This window comes from Oryctolagus cuniculus, chromosome 4 (assembly GCF_964237555.1).
Source record: "Oryctolagus cuniculus chromosome 4, mOryCun1.1, whole genome shotgun sequence".
Taxonomy (NCBI): Eukaryota; Metazoa; Chordata; class Mammalia; order Lagomorpha; family Leporidae; genus Oryctolagus; species Oryctolagus cuniculus.
In genome coordinates, this window is record NC_091435.1 from 169,160,554 (window position 1) to 169,176,176 (window position 15,623).

General features: G+C 50.5%; 1 protein-coding gene across 1 annotated transcript in view; it reads right to left on the reverse strand.

Annotated features, from left to right (window-relative positions):
* Positions 1 to 13,732, reverse strand: part of DYNC1LI1 (dynein cytoplasmic 1 light intermediate chain 1) — a 36,037-nt gene extending 22,305 nt beyond the window's left edge. The window contains exons 1-2 of the mRNA XM_002716249.5: positions 13,445 to 13,732; positions 13,213 to 13,286 (exon numbers count right to left, since the gene is read on the reverse strand). Of these exons, the coding sequence (XP_002716295.2) occupies positions 13,213 to 13,286; positions 13,445 to 13,578 (208 nt within the window). The 5' untranslated portion in view covers positions 13,579 to 13,732. The remainder of the gene's footprint in view (positions 1 to 13,212; positions 13,287 to 13,444) is intronic.
* Between the last annotated feature and the right edge of the window lie 1,891 nt (positions 13,733 to 15,623).

Sequence of the window (15,623 nt, forward strand, 5' to 3'; positions counted from 1 at the left end):
CCAGTCATATTATCTCTTAGAATGTTTTTGTCTTTTTACGTCTACAGACCAAAAGCTCCTCTACCCTGCCCTCCACATCTGACCACCGCGTGCAGCCCCGAGCCCTCCGACAGCACTGCACACTCTGGTCCCAGCAGCCCCAGGACCCTCCTCTACCCTGCCCCTCCCACATCTGACCACCGCGTGCAGCCCCGACACTCCAGCAGCACTGCACACTCTGGTCCCAGCAGCCCCAGGACCCTCCTCTACCCTGCCCTCCATATCCGACCACCGCGTGCAACCCCGACACCCCAACAGCACTGCACACTCTGGTCCCAGCAGCCCCTGGACCCTCCTCTACCCATCTCCTCATGCCACTCTTAACCCTTCGGGGGTTGCACACTCAAGGATTTAGGAGGGAGATCTGCAACTTTGAAATGCATCCAAAAATGGGTCACAGAGTAGGATACATGTGATAAAGTCAGTGTGGTTAAATGTTAATGGCAGAATCTAGGTTGGGATAGGTGAATATTAACTGTAAAATCCCTTCAACTTCTTGTATGTTTTGAATTTTTAGAAGCTATGAGGCAAAAAAAAAAAAAAAAAACCCTTCACGCTCTAATTCTGCTTTGTGGGAAAAGAACAAAACAAAGCTGACACTTATTTTTTTTTCTCTCCTAACCCTAACGCTGCCCCCAAGACAAGAAGCCAGCCCTGTTCAATCAACACTGCAGGGAGACATGAATCACAGTGGATCAGTGAAGATGCCCCCCCCCCCCCCCCCCCCCCCCCCCCGCTCAGGTGAGCCGTCCTTGATTTAAAATGGCAGGCCCTGACCAGGCCCAGGATCCTGCTCCTACGCCACAGCCTCATCCCCAACTTGCCCTTTCTGATGTAGAAAGCCAAAGCCCCCTCCTTATGTTAAATCTCCACTCTAACTGACATAAATAACATGTGTGCCCATCCCCTTCTGAACACGTATAGCCATTCTGAGATTTCCAGGAAAGTTCATGAATACACACAATCTCCCTCAAAAAAAAAAAAAAAAAAAAGGCCCTATAAAACCTGTAATTCCTGGCTGCTTGGGGAGTCTGGTTTTGGTCAGGAGACCATCTTGTATCTTGGCTTGGTCAACCCAAATAGATTTCTCTCTGCTTACAGCTCAGATCAGTGTGTTCTCACTGGCACACATGCTAGACAGGAACCCTTGGGCCTTTCTACCTGGTGGCACTCCCAACTCAACGCTTCCCCTGCGCTGTCACTTCTCTGGAACACTCTTCTTTTCCTCACCTACGAAAACCCTAGTTCATCCTTCCAGTCTCCAGAAAGCTTTCTCAGATTTCACAAGGTTGGTTAAGAACACTCTTTTGGGGCCGGCACTGTGGTGTAGTGGGTAAAGCCGCTGCCTGAAGTGACAGCATCCCAAATGGGCACTGGTTCAAGTCCCAGCTGCTCCACTTCCTACCCAGCTCTCTGCTATGGCCTGGGAAAGCAGCTGAGGATGCCCAAGTCCTGGGGCCCCTGTACTCGCACTCAAGACCCGGAAGAAGCGCCTGGTTCCTGCCTTCAGATTGGCACAGCTCCGGCCATTGTAGCCATTTAGGGAGTGAATCAGCAATGGAAGACCTTTCTCTCTGTCTCTCTTTCTCTATGTCTGTAACTCTACCTCTCAAATAAATAAAACCTTAAAAAAATCATTCATTACCATACCTATGAAACTCTAATGGCCACCACTCATCAGTAACAGATCACTTAATATATAGCATTCCTCCTTCACTAAGGAAAACTTTCTTTAGTTATTCAGCTACCACGCCACAGCCAAGCTGCACTACATCTGAAGACAATAAGCAGTCCATCAGCAATGCATCTCTTTATTCTACCAGGCAGAGAAAAATGTGAAAATTGAGGATGGCCATCCTGTGGCATGCATACACATTCAAAATCAACTTTAATGGCAAACCATTCACGAGGAAAGTCATTAAATTATAAGTTACTTTTGGAAAAAAAAAAGCCTAGCAAGTAGAAAAGTAAAACAAGATAGACCTGTCACCCACACTTTATTCCAAACAACGTGTCTTGTAAAGTGGCAGCTACAGCTCTTCAAACGCGCTGAAGGAATTCATCCACCTCTCAGCTCCGCGACCGCAGCCGGCAGCGAAACAGATACACAGCTTTAGGTCTGCCAGCCCAATAATTGATGATCTGCAATCTTACACCTACACAGTGGAGCTCCTGCTCCCAGACCACGATGGGCGCCCTTCCGTGAAGAACCCTCCAAGTGAGGATGCTGCCATTATCCTCTAAATATTTTATCTAAATTTGCATTGTATATGTTAGATTTCATCAAAGAGAGCACATTTTAAAGATGTTTTTAAAACAAACTAAAACATTTCATTAGATCACTATTGTCATAAAGCCATTTTCATGACACACAGGAGCTGGGCATCTTTTTGTAAAACAACAAATATTTCAAGATGTGTAGGCCACATAAGTGTGTACCACACTTTCATCTTTATGTTCCCCCTCTCTTTAAATAAAGAGAAAACACTATTCTTTGCTTGCTGGCCATTCAAAGACAGTCCATGCGCCAAACTGTCCTAGCACATGGACGAAAGAAAGCTTGTTAATCAGGCTACAGTGGAATTTTCCACAACAGATAAGCCTTTACTACAAATTATTTGTCTAGATCCCATCCAAATAAGTCACTCTGCAAGCCAACTCTAAGATTCAAGCAGTTAATGGAACTATCGTTTTACCATAAAGCAGCAATGGCCATTAAACCTCATTCCTCAGCTCAGACTGCAAAACAAAATCTCCTCAAACTCCACACAAAGTCACCACAACAGTACAGGCATAAAGCTGTGCTCATGAGACTAATCTCCATGAGATCTCTAACTCAACACAGGATGCAATGTTTTTAAACTTGATAATAATTAACATGTTAAAAATGTGAGGATGGGGGCCCAGCGCTGTGGCTCACTAGGCTAATCCTCCGCCTGCGGCGCCGGCACACCGGGTTCTAGTCCCGGTTGGGGTGCCGGATTCTGTCCCGGTTGCCCCTCTTCCAGGCCAGCTCTCTGCTGTGGCCCGGGAGTGCAGTGGAGGATGGCCCAAGTGCTTGGGCCCTGCACCCCATGGGACACCAGGAGAAGCACCTGGCTCCTGGCTTCGGATCGGCACAGCGCGCCAGCCACGGCGGCCATTTGGGGGTTGAACCAACGGAAGGAAGACCTTTCTCTTCATCTCCCTCTCTGTCTGTAACTCTACCTGCCAAATAAATAAATAAATAAATCTTTAAAAAAAATGTGAGGATGGAGAAAATGCAACTTCTAACCATAACACTGCCGCTAACTGCACACAGCTGGGTAAATCATTTACTCTGACTTCTAAATGGAGAGGAATAGGATTAGATCATCTTTATGGTGATAGATTTAAAGTTCTGTATTAATTAATTCTTTTTTTCCCCGAAGATTTTTTATTTATTTGAAAGAGAGTTATGGGGGGGGGGGGATCTTCCATCCACCAGGAGCTTCATGTGGGTCTCCCACGTACATCACAGGGGCCCAGGCACTTGGGCCATCAGCAAGGAGCTGGATCCAAAGTGGAGCACAGGAACCCTGGTGGTGTCATAACCTGCTACACAACACACTTCTCCTTTTTTAAGATTTATTTACTTGCAAAGCAGAGCCACAGCAGGCAGGGCTGGGCCAGGCAGAAGCCAGGAGGCAGGAGCTTCACCCAGGTCTCCCAGTGGAAGGCAGGCGCTAAGTACCCGAGCCACCCTCTGCTGCTTTCCCGGGCATCAGCACAGAGCTGGCTCAGCACTGAAGCAGCCAGGTGTGGAACTGGCACCCATCTGGGATGCTGGCGTTGCAGGTGACGGCTCAACACACTACACCACAATGCTGGCCCCATCAGTGCTCTTTTTACAGTTACTCCCCACTAGTTTATTTAGGGGTTCCGCTTCAGTCCTCAGTAGATCTTACATATTTCTCATAGGTTTCACTCATGAGTTCATCTGAAGGGTTACTCAGTGTCAGCCTCATCAGCCAATCACCTTCGTAAGAGATTCACTGACAAGGCCCCCATTTCTGTAAGGGGTTCACTAACGTACTTCTGATAGAGGAAAAGAAAAGTTCACCAGCAGCCTTCATTAGTCCTTCATTAGAGAGAAAACTCCTTTATAACACATCATCAGTGTTTGTGATAAAATACGAGTCATGTTTACCTTAACCAAAGCAAACACTTACACACACGTAACAATTAATGAAAACTGCTCATGGGAATACTTCCGAGACAGGCCACTATTGGAAGTGTTTTACAAACATTACCTCATATAATCCTCACAGTAATCCTCAAAGGTAAGCAGTATTATCTGAGAGATTAGCTGCTCACTAACGGGTCAGGTTTTGAATCCAGCCAGTGTTCTTGAACACTGCCCAACGCTGCAGCCGTCCTCCTCCACTCAGTTCAAGATAGACGGCGATGGCCCGGCACTGTGGGGCAGCGGGCTCAGCTGCCTCGTGCCATGCTGGCATCCCACATCAGTGCCACTGAGTCCTGACTGATCCAGCCCTCTGCTAATGTGCCTGGGAAAGCCGCAGACGATGGCCCAAGTGCTAGGGCTCCTGCCCCCATGTGGGAGACCCAGAGACAGTTCTGGGCTCCTGGCTTTGTCCTGACCCAGCCCTGGCCATTGCGGTCATTTGGGGAGTGAACCAGTGGATGGAAGATATCTAACTCTGCCTACGGACAAATAATCTGCACCGAGAACAATAAGCAGGGATGACAGCAGGTAAAATTAAGCAATATTCTAGCTTTACTTTCTCCCTCTCCTCTCCTGCTGCAGCTGAAACACTACACTGGCTGCTCTGCACAGAGCGTGCCTGACCCTGTCTTTCATGCAGAGCCTCCTTCAGTTACATACCTGGACAGTCCACTACAACGATCAGGAGACAGGGAGTCCCAACCCATCACATCCCCTCCTCATCCACACAGGTTATCGGTAGGGTAGAGCTGCCTCTCTGGCTTTCCACGATGTAGTTGTTCTACTTGACCTGACCTAGGGACGAGCCACGAGGGGTCTCCGTGGTTTCCACACAGTATCGGGAGGACCCGGCGGTGGGGCCTTTGGCCTCCCTCCCTGTCTCAGCAGATCAAGAGGAGGCTGCTGACCAGCGGCAGGACTCAGTAATTTTAAGTAAATGGGTAGGCACACCTGTCCAAGAAGTCCTTTCTATGTAGCCAGGAGAGTCTGTAAAGCAGAAAGACAACCCTGATTCTAATGCTCGCTCAGCTGTGTGACCTGTGGCGCAAACCCTCCTCTGTAGAACAGTAAGCTGCGCCGGCAGAACATCTCGTAAAAGGAACAGGCAAAGCATCTGTCGGCTCTCACGCCCAGGCTTGGCCCAAGCCCCACCTCTGGATTTCATTATTTAGCAATCCACATTACACTGAAAAAGAACTTCTCAGGGGCTGGTTAAGCCACCGCCTGCAACGCCGGCATCCCATATAGGCACTGGTTTGAGTCCCAGCTGCTCCACTTGCAATCCAGCTCTCTGCTAGGGCCTGGGAAAGCAGTAGAAGATGCCCAAGTCCTTGGGCCCCTGCACCCATGTGGAGGACCCAGAAGGAGCTCCTGGCTTCGGATCGGCCCAGCTCCGGCCGCTGCAGCCATTTGGGGAGTGAACCAGCGGATGGAAGACCTCTCTCTCTCTCTCTCTCTCTGCCTTTCAAATAATAAATAATAAATCTTAAAAAAAAAAAAAAAAAGAAAATGTGGTATATATATACAAAGGCATGCCATTCAGCCTTTAAAAAAAAAAGAACTTACTATTTCCCTTACTTTCACAGAATCATTCAGACATGAATTAAAAGTCATTTTGTTCAATTCAGTGAACATTCACCAAGGACAATAAATGCTAATCTCAGTGGCTTTTAACAGTTCTATGCTCTAGGAGGTCAAAGTCACACTAAAGCAATGGTTCCTGATCAACAAATATGGGCTATATTCTACAACCGAATTGACTTCAAGATGCCAATCTTCACTCAGATAGGCAAAGATTCAACCAAACAGTACTCAGCGTTGGCAATGACGCTAGGCAATCAGGTGCTCTCACATACTGAATGGACAACTGCAAAATGGTCTAACTTTCCTAGAAGACCGGTAAGATTCCTCAAAACGTACAGAGACATACTTTTGACCTAGCAATTCCACCTCTAGGAATTTATTCCAAAGATATCACTGGGCAAGCAGAAAATGAAATCTAACAATAACCCATTACTTATCAATCATAATTATGGTATAGCCATATACACAGAGTTAATAAAAGGGATAAAACTATATCCATTAATATGGAAAAACACCAACTCCATAGTAATGGCACATGAAGGAAACGACACAGTGTAAGTTAGGAGCCTATTTTTATGTCAGAAACAAATACGCACAGGAAAAATGACCTCTAGGTGGTGGAATCGTGCTTTATTTTAATTTTCTTCTTACTTTTTTCCCTACTCTGACAAGAAACATGCCATTGCTCCCACAATTTAAAATAGTGGTTTCTAATTTTGTGGTTCTTTTACTCCTTTGAAATATGAACCAATCTCATCTCATCGGTCAGGAGACGGCAACCGTCTCCAGTCTCCCAGATGGAGAGTCGTTTGTGCCTCCAGGCCAGGATTCCCGCCATCCCCTGCGCTGCCTCCTTCCCTTCCCCAACTTCCACCCATCTCACAGGTTCCCTGAACCCAGTGTTCCCCTGCCTCCCTCCCACAGCAAAACGTCACTCAGGTGTCACCTTCCCACAAACCCCGCTGTGGCCCTTTTGGCATTACTTCATGCTGACACATCTGGTTTGGAGCCTTTTCCTACAGGAGTTCCTAAGCTTCTGGAGGGCAGGGGTCCCGTCTAGTCTCGGCCCTGTTTCTTCCATAGGTGACTCAGCAAAGTCTCTATGCATAGCAAGCTTCTCACGTATCTCGGACGAACAAGTGAATAAAGAGGCAGTCTCTGGGTCTCCCTAAACACACTGCCCTGATTTTACAACTCAAGAAAATAAGGACTAAAAAGCTTCGCCCACGCTCACTTCTTAGTGTTACAGTCCCATGCTAAATTTTGATAGTGTGTTTGCTAACATTCTCTCACACGGACTTCATACCAGTTGAATTATGGTTCTACTGGGCTACATCTACGATTCTTCCAGCTGTTTGATATTTTGACAGAAGCATTGGGGGAGACATATGACCTCTCAACAATGTGTACACCTATTTTCAAGCTGTGGCTCCACCTGGAATAACAATGATACTTTAAGTATCATCCAACACACCTTCCCTGAGCACCCATGACGTGCCAAACACCATAGCCAGCTAACCAGAAGCCTCTGTTAACTGGCAGCTGAGCTCACTGCAAAGACTGGTGTTCACAACAAACCCAAGGCAGGATTCACACACCTTAGCTAGATCAAACCGACCCGCTGCCTGTTTGTAAATAAAGTCTTACTGAAATGCTGCCACGCTCATTCATTTATACGTTGTCTATGGCTGTCTGAGAGCTACAAGAACAAGCCAACAGCTGCACAGAGCCTAAACCAGTGGGGCCGCCACTGCGGCACAGCCAGTTAAGCACTGCCTACCACACTGGCATCCCATACGGGCACTAGTTTGAGTCCCAGTTGGTCCACTTCTGATCCAGCTCCCTGCTAACGCTCCCAGGAAAGCAGTAGATGGGGGCCCGAATACGTGGGTACCGCAACCACATGGCAGACCTGGTTGGAGTTCCAGGCTCCAACCTGGCTTCGGCCTGGCCCAATCCCAGCTGTTGTAGTCATTTGGGGAGTGAACCAGTGGATGGAAGAGATCTCTCCCTACCCCCAACTCTGCCTTTCAAATAAATGACTCAATTTTTAAATTTTCAGTTCTTTTTTTAAGAGATTTACTTATTTATTTGAAAGGCAGTGCTACAGAGAGAGATAGAGAGAGATCTTCCATCTGCTGGTTCACTCCCCAAATAGCCACAATGGCAGGCGCTGGGCTGCTCCAAAACCAGAAGGCAGGAGTTTTTCCCATGTATTCTACATGGTGCAGGGACCCAAGCACTTGGGCCATCTTCTGCTGCTTTCCCAGGCACATCAGAAGGGAGCTGGTTCGCAAGTGGAGCAGGCAGGATTTGAACCGGCACCCACATGGGATGCTGGTGCCGCAGGCAGTGGCTTCACCTGCTATGCCACAGGGCCAGCCCCTAAATAAATCTTAAAAAAAAAAAAAAAAAAAAAGCCTAAACTATTTAATATCTGGCTCTGTACAGAAAAGTTTGCTGACCCTGATACTGTAACTAATATGCAATTTGACTCTCAAAATATTTTACTTTGGTGTCTTTTTACTAGCAGTAATGCACTGCACTAATTTCATATTAATCCTCTGAAAAACCACCAAGATTGTATACGTGATAACACTGCATTTCTTGCATTATATTCCCATAACTAATCATGCCAGAGGACAGCATTAACATACTCCAACTAATGAAAGTCTGCACGGCCCGCAAGTCACAGAGCCCTGGCGCTCTTGATCCCGGCTCCTCACAAGATGACGAACAGTCTCACTTTAAAAATGAGCTCTCTCAGAAAGCCACGTACTCCTGTGACAGTCACAAGTTACTTCTCTGGTTCCACTGCACACCTCTTGAGGCTTCCCACTTGCAACAGCCCAAACATGAGAGGCAAGCTTTGTCCTCCAGTTTAAAGAAAAAAAAAAAAAAAGACACCTGTTTCAGAAACACTTCTTGACACACAGTACCTTGGACTAATGCCTCCAGGGGCCAAGCAACAGAGACTTTAAATTTCTTCTCTGGGTAGAATTAAACAGCCCCCATGTACAAGGAAATATTTTGTTAATTCAAAGTCTCCTGCAATGTGATTTTTAGGGGCCAGCATTGTGCTGTAACAAGGTAAAGCCACAGACTGCAATGCTGGCATTCCAGATGGGCACCAGTTCAATGCCTGGCTCCTCCACTTCTTTTTTTAAAAGATTTATTTTATTTGAAAGACAGAGTTACAGAGAGAAGCAGGGAGAGAGAGAGGTCTTCCATCCACTGGTTCACTCCCCAGATGGCGGCAACAGGCAGAGCTGTTCCAATCCGAAGCCAGGAGCCATGAGCCTCCTCCAGGTCCCCCATGTGGGTACAGAGACACAAGGACCTGGGCCATCCTCTACTGCTTTCCCAGGCCACAGCAGAGAGCTATCGGAAGAGGAGCAGCCAGGACTAGAACCAGCGCCCATATGCCAGCGCCTCGGGCCAGGGCTTTAACCCGCTGCGCCACAGTCCCGGCCCCTCCTCCACTTCCGATCCAGCTCCCTGCTTAGGTGCCTAGGAGGACAGCAGAGGATGGCCCAGGTGCTTGGACCCCTGCCACCCACATAGGAGATCCAGAAGAAAATGCTCTTGGCTCCTGGCATTAGACCAGCCCAGCTCCAGCCGTTGTGGCCATTTGGGGAATGAACCAGGGGGTAGAAGACCTCGCTTGCTCCAACTCTGCCTTTCAAATTAAAAAAAAAAATTATTTAAGTTTTGAGTTTTTTGACAAGTGTTAGACATCATTAAATCCTAACAGTTTAATTTGCAAATGACAGAGATGAGGCTTCAATGACTTGCCAAAAGACCAGCTAGTTTACATTAATTCACTGACTGCAAATCAGAAAGTTACGCTGATGTCACTGTGTTAGTGTCTTAGCTGACCTTGAACTCAGTTAAACCAAATCAGATACGCTCAGGAGAATCAGGTGTAACTACCCCTCCCCTTACTTTTCCTACAAAGAAAGCTTTTTTCTTTAACAGGGGAGTGGAACCTTTTTTCTGCCAAGGGTCATTTGGATACTTATAATATCATTCACAGGCTATACAAAATTATCAACTTGAGAACTCCCTGCTAGCCATTCCCTGGGGCTGGTCTCATGGCCTGCCCAGCCCCGCTTTAGGCCAGCCTCTGCACACCGAGCTCACCTCTGGAGCCAGGCAGACACTGGGAACTCCCAGTGTCCGCCTCCTGACTGTGCGCTCAGGGCAACTTACTTAACAGCTCTGTTTCCTGATCTTCCAAGGGATAATCAGAGAATGTAAACATTCCTTACATGACTGGTACTTGTAAATGCTCTGTTAGCTGTTAGTGTTTTCCTATCAACACATGAGAAACATGCTATTAAAATTTAATTATGACCAACTGCAGTAAAGGAATAATAGTTTTTAAAAGGACTATTTAGAATGAGTACGTCCCACTTAAAATACATACACAAGAAGTCCTATGCTTAACACTAAAAAACACACTTTTCTGGAACCTAGCCTCAAAATCTTTCAAGAAAGGAGGACTAAACAGTAATGTTAAATCTTTGCAGATTTCACCGTGAGTCAGGCCTAGAGGACTAAAGGACTGCTTCAACTTAAGTGTCATGGCCACAGTCATGTCTGTCGGTGAACGGCATCCCAAAGTCCACCACATATTGGGACCTTGTTTTAAAATAACCACCAGCACTTTTGCTCTGAGGCAAGCCCTGAGCAGGATCCCTGTAGCTGGCAGGGGCTTTTATCAAGTTGGAAAGCCACCGCAGAACACGGAACACAAGGTCCTCACCGCTGTGTGACCTCGGAGAACACACTTCACAGGTCTCCAGAATCCATTACCTCATCTAAAACTGGGACCAGCGAGGGCAGAGGGACAGAGTGAGATGCGTATGAGAATGCTTTCAGACTGGCTCATCCGCAGATCCCTACTCCTGACTCCTTTTTCCCACAGGCAGGGGGCAGGGAGGCCATAAGCAAGTCCAGATCAAACCACAGTTTGGGGTGCCGGCATTGTGGCATAGCGGGTCAAGCTGTTGCCTGCGACACCACTGGGCACCAGTGGGTGTCCTGGCTGCTCCACTTCTGATCCAGTTCCCTGCTAACTGGCCTGGGAAAAGCAACAGAACATGGCCCAAGAGTTTGGAACCCTGCCAGCCCATGTGAGAGAACTGGATGAAGCTCCTGGCTTTGGTCTGGCCCAAACTCCGCCACTGCGGCCACTGCGGAGTGAACCAGCAGATGGGAAGATCAATCTCTCTGTCTCTCCCTTCTAACTGTAACTCTTTCAAATAAATAAATACACCTTAAAAAAAAAACAAACAAACAAACAAACAAAAAACAGCAGGCGCCGCGGCTCACTAGGCTAATCCTCCGCCTTGCGGCGCCGGCACACCGGGTTCTAGTCCCAGGTCGGGGCACCAGATTCTGTCCCAGTTGCCCCTCTTCCAGGCCAGCTCTCTGCTGTGGCCAGGGAGTGCAGTGGAGGATGGCCCAAGTGCTTGGGCCCTGCACCCCATGGGAGACCAGGATAAGTACCTGGCTCCTGCCATCAGATCGGCGCAGTGTGCGGCCGCAGCGCGGCCGCGGCGACCATTGGAGGGTGAACTAATGGCAAAGGAAGACCTTTCTCTCTCTCTCTCTCTCTCACTGTCCACTCTGCCTGTCAAAAAAAAAAAAAAAAAAACCACACCCTGAAATTTGGAGTAGGGGAGGAGACTGGTGTATAGGCCTATTCAGGTTGTTTCTGGAAATGCGAAACCTTGTTACAGTCTCAAATTTGGTCTTTCAAATATGGGACTCCAAAGACAACCATCATTCATGAAAGACATGGTAGGGTCAAGCACCCTGCCTGGACCCTCAAACTCATAACAAAGAAAACCGTAATTCCATGCCCACCACAACACACGGCAGGAAATGTCTTCAGGAAATCCCTGGAGGCACTTCAGAAAATTCACCCTCTTGATGCACCCAGTACACAAATCAGTTACCGGCTTTCTCCGAAGCCAAAAAGTGCTTTGATGAAAATCCAAACAGCCTGCAAGAAAATATGAAATTTCCAGTGCGTGCAACCTGACACTAGATGGGGCCTTCTGGACTCACACGGATCAGGAGGGACAGGTAGCCACCGTAAGTGTGCAGGATGGAAGAGCCTGCAGCTCGAGCACACCCAGCCCCGCGCACTGACCCAGACACACACACAACGTGCACCCTCAGTGCAAGCCGGCACACTCAGGAAGAGCAGCCCTGCGGCATCTGTGTGGTGTCTGGCGTGCAGGAGGAACCGGAGGAAACTTTAAAGATGGAGACCAGGAGAAGCACCTGGCTCCTGCCATCGGATCAGCGCAGTGCACCGGCCTCAGCGTACCGGCCGCGGTGGCCATTGGAGGGTGAACCAACGGCAAAGGAAGACCTTTCTCTCTGTCTCTCTCACTGTCCACCCTGCCTGTCAAAAAAATAATAATAATAATAAAAAAGAACACAAAACTCAGGCGTCTTATTGTTACAATAGCTGGAAAGAAGTGTTACTTAACTTAAAGTAATTAAAATATAACCCGTTTCAATAAGGGCATATACTATTAGGTCCATTTTAATTCAGTAATTAGTAAAAATCGTTTAAATGAGTACATTAAACACATTTTCTGGATTTTTCTGTGCTATCGATATCACTTATGTAGGCACGAACTTAATTCCCAAGGAGATTCTGACCAAATAAATATTTTCTAATCCAGGGACGATAAAGCCATCGAAGAGTCCCTGTGCTGCTACCCACTCTACAAACACCTCTCTCAATCCGCCCCGAAGCCATGCGTGGCAGGCGCTGTTATTTCTGCAAACTCCTCGCACAGACGGAGGAGCGGAGGTTGTCAGGGCTCGAAGCACCTGCCGACGCGCAGGGGCACGGATGCGACTGGGCTGTTTCTCGGGGCGCTTCCAGCCCCCCCCCCCCCCCACCGGGAAAACAAAGCTAAAGGCCGGTTTTTCAACCAGCTCCGTGTCGCTGCTGGAAAAATCGAATAGTGTAGACCAGAAGCAGCTGGTGAAAGACGAGTGCCTTCTACACAGCCGTCGGAAACCGGGGCTCTGGCGAGCAGCATTCGGATTCTTTGTTTCCTGTGTGTAGACGTGCAGAGCGCAAAGTCTGGAGCCGCCAGCCCCAAAGTTTCAACGTCGGACCGTCACAGCGTCCCCTGGGAGAGCCCTCTCCCGCGAGGCTGGCGGGGGCGGGCCAGTGCACCTGCCGCCCGTCCTCCCTCCGCCCCCGGCCGCACGCCCACCGCCTGCAGAGACCGCAGAGGCCGCCCCGCTGACAGCTCCGCGGGCCTCCGCACCGCGCGAGGAGCCCGCTCTCGCCCCGCAGCACCGGGAGCCCCGGGCGCGGCCGGCCCCGATCCCCGCACACTCACCCAGCAGCAGCACGTTCTTCCCCGCGGGCAGCTTGGAGCGCGAGCGGGTGGACACCTCGCTGAGGATGCAGGACCTGGCGGGGGCAAGGCGCACGCTGAGTGCCGGGCGCCGGGCCTCGGAGCCGCCACGCGCGGGGCTGCCCACGCCGGGCCGGGCCGGGCCGGGCCGGGGACGCCGAGCTGCGGCGGGCGCCGCAGGCACCGCGAGGCCGGGGAGGGGTGGGGTCGTTACCAAAGGTTCTGCCCGTCCTCGTCGTCTCCGCCGCTGCCCGACGCCAGCTCGCTGGTCAAGGGGCCGGCCGCGTACGTCGAGGCTAGTCCCGGAGGGGAGGAACCGAAGGCGCCGACTCGCCCCGCGGCCGCCATCTTGCTCGGCAATCACACCACTCCCCGCAGGGCTGAATGAGCGGGGCGGCGGCGGCGGCGGCGGCGGCGGCGGCGGCGGGAACCCGGATATGGGGCGCCCGGCGCACGGGAGCGGGGCGGGGCTTGTGGGGGCGGGGCGCGGGGACGGGCGAGTGAGGACCGACTGCGCGTGCGCCGCAGGCGGGCCGCGGCGGGTTCTGTGTGCGCAGGCGCAGACGCGGGCGGCCGGAGACTGCAGCTGCAGTCGTGCCAGTGCGGTGGTGACAGCGTCGGTCGCGGGTGCGTCCGCGGCGCCCGGCTGCAGCGAGGCGGCCTGGGTGTGTCGGGCGAGCCCAGCTCCCTCCCGCCCTTCCGTCGGGGCCTCGTTCCTGCACCGTCACTGCGGCCCCACCCACCAGGGAAGCTGAGCCCGGGCGGGTCCCCAGCCCACACCCGCGCGGCCCGGCGGCTCTGGCCTGGGGTCTCTGGGCCTCTGCTGCCTTGCAAAATTCAGCAGTGGCGACGCGTTCATCAAGCTGGACCTGCACCAGGACCCTGTTCTCCCGGCCCGCAAGCAGCGACGTGAAGGGGTTGGACGAGGCTTGCTTGCAAAGACCCGCCCCAGAGCCAGGTCCACCCACAGCTGGCGTTGGAGATGCACCGACGGGAAATCAAGCCGGCGCTGAAGTCGCGTCCTGGTGTCAGCCTGCGAGTGACCAGAGTCGGAGTGAGCTCTGTGCGGTCGCTAAGGGCAGCATCGGCCGCACGGAAGTCCAGCCGGCTGTGGACCCGGCAGCCCCGGGCTTCCGGCAGACCCCGGTGCGGGATGGTCTGTGCACGGTGGCTGAGGACAGGGACTAGCAAACCCTCAGCGCTGCAGCCTGGGTAACGACTGGCCGATTTCCGCCGAGCCTTTCAGACCAGGCGCTGGGAATGTCGAACGCCCGCAGCTGAACTCTTCATTTAGGAAAGCCCCCAGGCTTTCCAGGGCGCACAGCCGGCTGGGTCGTGCACGGGGACTGAGTGCGGAGAGCTGTGCGCTGCCCCTGCCCCTGGGGAGTTGATGTACGCCCTGCATTCGCTGTAGTTTTGCAAAATCCCTATCCAGCATGATTGCATTACGACGACTACCAAAGGGGGCCATTTATGAAGACCCACTTCGTGCTGTGCTCAGATGTCTTCGGCCATCCTCAGACTTTGTAAGGGACCCCAGAATTAAATGACCCACTCCGGGCCACATAGAGTTCAGGTGTTTTTGTTTTCTGCTCTGTCAAGCGGTCCAGGTCAAATCCTGCCAATATAGACATCCTGGCAACTTCAGATGCTGTTACGGTCAATACCTTCTGTGCAAATTTCTACATTAAAAAAACAGGGAACCTAGGAATTGTGGGGCAGTCTATAAAAGTAGAGAGTTCAGCTTTTTGTTGCATACGTGCTGTTTACAGTTAAGCTAATTATTACGACTGTTTCTTGCCCAGTTTTTTTGTCACATCTACAATCATCAACTATTTTGTTTTTCATTTGCTTCAGCTTCTATGTCCTTAATGCTAATTGACTCTCAAATTCTTGTCCTGGTTGTTTAAAACTTCTTGCTGGGTATTCTAACCATATTATCATCTTTTTTTTTTTTTTAAGATTTATTTATTTATTTGAAAGTCAGAGTTACACAGAGAGAGGAGTGGCAGAGAGAGAGAGAGAGGTCTTCCATCCTCTGGTTCACTCCCCAATTGGCCACAACGGCCAGAGCTGCACCAATCTGAAGCCAGGAGCCAGGAGCTTCTCCCAGGTCTCCCACGCGGGGGCCTGATTTTCTTTCTCTCTGCCTTTCAAATAAGTTTTTAAATAAATAATTAAGGGGGCCAGCGCTGTGGCGCAGTGGGTTAAAGCCCTGGCCTGCGGCACAGGCATCCCATATAGGCACCGGCTTGAGTCCTGACTGCTCTAACTCCAATCCAGCTCTCTGCTGTGGCCTGGGAAAGCAGTGGAAGATGGCCCAAGTCCTTGGGCCCCTGCACCCACGTGGGAGACCCAGAAGAAGCTGCTGGCTCCGGATAAGCTCAGCTCCA